The sequence below is a fragment of the Haliotis asinina genome, chromosome 10 (assembly GCF_037392515.1).
Source record: "Haliotis asinina isolate JCU_RB_2024 chromosome 10, JCU_Hal_asi_v2, whole genome shotgun sequence".
NCBI classification, from domain to species: Eukaryota; Metazoa; Mollusca; class Gastropoda; order Lepetellida; family Haliotidae; genus Haliotis; species Haliotis asinina.
In genome coordinates this window covers 54,689,312-54,696,024 of record NC_090289.1, presented here as the reverse complement: position 1 = coordinate 54,696,024, position 6,713 = coordinate 54,689,312, and the positions used below count along the sequence as shown (strand labels likewise).

Below are 6,713 nucleotides of genomic sequence, written 5' to 3'. Positions count from 1 at the left end.
TAACTGCACTTCTTGACAAGCATGCTCCAGCTGTTGAGAAGCAGATAATACTCCGTCCACATGCTCCTTTGTACAGCGATAATGTTCACGAGGCCAAACGTCAGCGACGTAGAGCAGAGCATCAGTGGCGTAAATCAGGACTGGCAGTACACAGACAGATCTTCCGACAACACAGAAATCACGTAACCGGTATCATATGTTAATAAAGGAACATATTTGTACAGCTTCTTCTTTGTTATCATTTTCATCTTAGTAATGGCATGACATACACTGGACAAGCCCAGCCAATCACGTAAACTAAATGAGATTGTTAACTGTTGTGGTAAACCTGACCTTCTGTACAGATTCACAGACGTGAAGATCAAATCACTGGTTATGGGAGCTAAGACTACAACATGTGAAACTGATCCAATGCCCACCAAACTTGTTGTGCAACACCTGGACCTGCTCATTCCTGTATTTCCAGAGGCTTTTAAGAAATCCTGTGTTCGACCACTACTCAAAAAGCGTGACCTTGAGAAGTCTGAGCTAAAAAAAAATTCCGTCCAGTATCCAACTTAGCTTTCCTCTCCTCTTGAGAAGGCTGTCAGTGTGAGGCTGAAGAACCACCTAACAAGGTGTGACCATGTGGACAAGTACCAATCTGCATACCGGGACCATCACAACACTGAGACAGCTCTTATACATGTCAGTGATATCCCGAGACAAAGTGTGGACGCAGGGGCTATGATACTCAATGATCTGTCATCAGCTTTTGACACTATAGATCACAGTGTCCTGCTACAGGCCCTCAAAACACGATATGGAATCTCTGGTACAGCCCTCAAGTGGATTGCGTCCTATATCTATAACAGATGTCAATGTGTCACCGTCAGAAACAATACATCAGAGAACGGTACGGTACCACACGGTGTGCCACTGGTCCAGTTGCTGACATGTCAACACACAATCTGCAGCATCATGCATATGCAGACGACAACCAACTCATCAAGGCAATTTCTTGCAAAAGTCCCACTGACGGTCTATCTGGAATTTCCGAGTGTACAAGGCACATCTTGACAAACCATATGCTGAAACTACATGACACCAAGACCGAAACTCTTCTGATTGGACCCAAACACCTGCTGTCTAAAATCCCTGCCAAATCTATGACAATAGCTGATGCTGTCGTCCCTGTCTGTTCCACTGCAAAAGATCTTGGTATAGTCCTCGACTCCTCACTTTCGATGGAAGCTCAAGTCTCTCAGATCTGCAAAACCTGTCACTTTCACCTTCGTTCTATCAGTAATATCCGTTCCTAACTCTCAGTGGATGCTACCCATGCCCTGGTCAGAGCCCTCATAACTTCAAGATTGGATTATTGCAACATTGTATTGTTTGGCATTCCTCAGAAACTCTGTAACAGACTCCAGAAAATCCAAAACACTCCCCCCGCATCATTTATCGTCTCCCTAAACGCTGCCATATTAAGCCAGTACTGAAGGAGCTTCACTGGTTGCCAATCAAAGCCAGGATCGAGCACTAGACACTGTGTTTGACCTACAAAGCGAATCATGGTCTTGCTCCCCAGTACTTGTCTAACATGTTATCATCATACTCCAATTCACGCAATCTTCGTTCCAACAGCCAGGACCTGCTCACTGTGCCAAGCTGTGGACTGAAACCTTTTGGACAGCGTTCGTTCACCTACGCGACCCCTGCTCTCTGGAACTATCTTCCTTATAACCTCAAAACTATTGACAATTTCGACGTGTTCATGTCAAAACTTAAAACACATTTCTTCCAGCAGTATTTCCCTTAATATGCTCAAGTACCACTTCCGTACATATGTACTTACTTGACTCTGTAGCGCCTTCAGCATGTCCGTCGAGGTGGATTGGGCGCACATATATAAATATGCATTATCATTATTACCTCGCCTTTGAAATGTCTCGCTTGCATCCCAGGTACACTGTCGTCAGGCTCCCCATTGGTCTCGGTGCCCTTGGTTTGGTATCGCCTGATCTCTTGGCGCAGATCAGGAGAGTGTTTGGATTTTCCACCGGGAGCACAGCCCTTCTGGCAATCTGTGTCATGCAGAAGGGTGCAGTGTTGGGGAGCCTCCATATTCTCCGGTGGGTTCGACTAGGCAGTGTTTCCTGGAAGAAGTCCCATTCGCTGTTAAGCTGCGTGTAGACGGGGCATATATGTAAACTCAATACTAGGTATCAAGGCACATGCAAACTCAATACCAGACACCGTGGTACATATAAATTCAATACTAGCCCCTGAGGTATATAGACACTACAAATCAACGAAATATGTGTCTCTACATCATTTTACGAATGAAACAAGATGTGAACACATATAATTTACTCGGTTTGTCTTTAAACTCAACGTCTTTGGCTGTACTCGCTCACTTTCGATATCTGTAAAAAGCTGCGTATAATAACATATACACCTGGGAGTACTTCCCACTGGTCCTGCCTACGTATCCTGTTCACGTTTTATATAGATCTTATACTATATATATATATTCTCGCCATTACATACTTATGTGTGCACAGATGATGTACAACAAACTATAATGCCAAGTTTCAAAGATACGTCGCACAAGTCAGATTTTCCATTTACCATCTATTATTGTAAGATGTTTGGGTTTTTTTGTTTTGGGGTTTTTTTGTTCGGTTTTTTTTTTTTTTTTTTTTTTTTTTTTTTTTTTTTTCATTTTTTTCAAATTTGCAGAATTTTGACATGATTCCTATCATCAGCTTAAACTGAAGTAATATTCACATCCTGTTCCCTGATTTAGACTTTTGTCGCTTTTGGAAACATTCCCTGCCTCTGTCGACCAAATACCACCAGGACCTTCTTTTGTTGGGGTCATGTATTTCTTTTTTTTCGGATATAAAAATCACTTTCTCATGAGAAGCTAGTATGCATCTTCTGGGATACAAATGCATCATCCTCTTCTAGGGTGCAACTGTCAGTTTTTCCGTCTCTTCTGTCTTCAGCAAAACTGTCAGGAACCAGGACAGATACACTATCCCATACTGACATGCTTTCATCTCCGCCATCACCAGCAAAAATGTTAGGAGCCACTGCATATACACTATCACATACCGACATACTGTCATCTCCGCCATCACCAGCAACATTGTTAGGAGCCAGGGTAGATACATTATCACACACTGACATTTTTCTATCGCCTTGATATTTGGAATCGAGTTTAGCTGTTGATTTCTGTGGTTTTGTTAGACTTTCGTCAGAATCCGTGCAGTGTTGAAATTGAGCCTTTTCAAAAAGTACATCTCCGTTTAATGAGGTACAACGTGCTTTTGTCTTCGATGCAGTGGTTTGTTGCTTGCTTAATTCATCCATAGCTGTTTCTTCAACTCCACTGTCTGTAAACGTGATATAAAAGGAATGAGGGACAGAAATATATTTCACTGAATCAGTACGCGTAAACTGTTCAGTCAGCACATTGCCAGTATAACCATGGAGGACTGGGCCAGATAAACCTGTGACTGCAGGCCTGAGCATCTGTCGACGATATCAGACACGTCCCCACCTGACTCGCTTCCGTCGGCTCTCCCGACAAGCAGGGAATCAAGGGAACCTAGCTTGGGCCGTAATCCTCGGGCGTTAAGCGAACACAAGTTCATCTGAGCCAACGCACGAGACTTTTGACGATACTACAAACAAGACTTCACACGAGACTACATACAAGACGTCACACGAGACTACATACAAGACTTCACAGGAGACTACAAACAAGACGTCACACGAGACTACATACAAGACTACACAGGAGACTACAAACAAGACGTCACACGAGACTACATACAAGGCGTCACACGAGACTACATACAAGACTTCACAGGAGACTACAAACACAACTTCACACGAGACTACAAACAAGACTTCACACGAGACAACACACGACACTTCGTACGAGACTACATACAAGACTTCACACGAGACTACAAACAAGACGTCACACGAGACTACATACGAGACTTCACACGAGACTACATACAAGACTTCACAGGAGACTACATACGAGACTTCACACGAGACTACAAACAAGACTTCACACGAGACAACACACGACACTTCGTACGAGACTACATACAAGACTTCACACGAGACTACAAACAAGACGTCACACGAGACTACATACAAGACTTCACAGGAGACTACAAACAAGACGTCACACGAGACTACATACAAGACTTCATACGAGACTACAAACAAGACGTCACACGAGACTACAAACAAGACTTCACACGAGACTACATACAAGACTTCACAGGAGACTACAAACACAACTTCACACGAGACTACAAACAAGACTTCACACGAGACAACACACGACACTTCGTACGAGACTACAAACAAGACGTCACACGAGACTACAAACAAGACGTCACACGAGACAACACACGACACTTCATACGAGACTACATACAAGACTTCACACGAGACTACAAACAAGACGTCACACGAGACTACAAACAAGACGTCACACGAGACTACATACAAGACTACACAGGAGACTACAAACAAGACGTCACACGAGACTACATACAAGACGTCACACGAGACTACATACAAGACTTCACAGGAGACTACAAACAAGACGTCACACGAGACTACATACAAGACTTCAGACGAGACTACAAACAAGACTTCACACGAGACAACACACGACACTTCGTACGAGACTACATACAAGACTTCACACGAGACTACAAACAAGACGTCACACGAGACTACATACGAGACTTCACACGAGACTACATACAAGACTTCACAGGAGACTACATACGAGACTTCACACGAGACAACATACAAGACTTCACAGGAGACTACAAACAAGACGTCACACGAGACTACATACAAGACTTCACAGGAGACTACAAACAAGACGTCACACGAGACTACATACAAGACTTCATACGAGACTACAAACAAGACGTCACACGAGACTACAAACAAGACTTCACACGAGACTACATACAAGACTTCACAGGAGACTACAAACACAACTTCACACGAGACTACAAACAAGACTTCACACGAGACAACACACGACACTTCGTACGAGACTACAAACAAGACGTCACACGAGACTACAAACAAGACGTCACACGAGACAACACACGACACTTCATACGAGACTACATACAAGACTTCACACGAGACTACAAACAAGACGTCACACGAGACTACAAACAAGACGTCACACGAGACTACATACAAGACTACACAGGAGACTACAAACAAGACGTCACACGAGACTACATACAAGACGTCACACGAGACTACATACAAGACTTCACAGGAGACTACAAACAAGACGTCACACGAGACTACATACAAGACTTCATACGAGACTACAAACAAGACTTCACACGAGACAACAAACGACACTTCGTACGAGACTACATACAAGACTTCACACGAGACTACAAACAAGACGTCACACGAGACTACATACAAGACTTCACAGGAGACTACAAACAAGACGTCACACGAGACTACATACAAGACTTCATACGAGACTACAAACAAGACGTCACACGAGACTACAAACAAGACGTCACACGAGACTACAAACAAGACTTCACACGAGACTACATACAAGACTTCACAGGAGACTACAAACACAACTTCACAGGAGACTACAAACAAGACTTCACACGAGACAACACACGACACTTCGTACGAGACTACATACAAGACTTCACACGAGACTACAAACAAGACGTCACACGAGACTACATACGAGACTTCACACGAGACTACATACAAGACTTCACAGGAGACTACATACGAGACTTCACACGAGACAACACACGAGACAACACACGACACTTCATACGAGACTACAAACAAGACGTCACACGAGACTACAAACAAGACGTCACACGAGACTACATACAAGACTTCACAGGAGACTACATACAAGACTTCACACGAGACTACAAACAAGACTTCACACGAGACTACATACAAGACGTCACACGAGACGACATACAAGACTTCACACGAGACTACAAACAAGACGTCACACGAGACTACATACGAGACTTCACACGAGACTACATACAAGACTTCATACGAGACTACATACAAGACTTCACACGAGACTACATACAAGACTTCACACGAGACTACAAACAAGACGTCACACGAGACTACAAACAAGACTTCACACGAGACTACAAACAAGACGTCACACGAGACTACAAACAAGACTTCACACTAGACTACAAACAAGACTTCACACGAGACTACATACAAGACTTCACACGAGACTACAAACAAGACGTCACACGAGACTACAAACAAGACTTCACACGAGACTACAAACAAGACGTCACACGAGACTACAAACAAGACTTCACACTAGACTACAAACAAGACGTCACACGAGACTACATACGAGACTTCACACGAGACTACATACAAGACTTCACACGAGACTACATACAAGACTTCACAGGAGACTACAAACAAGACGTCACACGAGACTACAAACAAGACTTCACACGAGACTACAAACAAGACGTCACACGAGACTACAAACAAGACTTCACACGAGACTACAAACAAGACGTCACACGAGACTACATACAAGACTTCACACGAGACTACATACAAGACTTCATACGAGACTACATACAAGACTTCACACGAGACTACATACAAGACTTCACACGAGACTA

At 43.5% G+C, this 6,713-nt stretch overlaps 1 protein-coding gene across 1 annotated transcript; it reads right to left on the bottom strand.

The window, feature by feature from the left end:
- Positions 1-1,910: 1,910 nt before the first annotated feature.
- LOC137298780 (uncharacterized) lies at positions 1,911-6,030 on the bottom strand (the record flags this gene model as incomplete). Its single annotated transcript, XM_067831055.1, has 6 exons — positions 1,911-2,165; positions 2,935-2,998; positions 4,043-4,130; positions 4,773-4,850; positions 5,469-5,642; positions 5,961-6,030. Coding segments are annotated over 6 exons (729 nt in total), but the record flags the coding sequence as incomplete, so codon positions are not given.
- Positions 6,031-6,713: the final 683 nt, after the last annotated feature.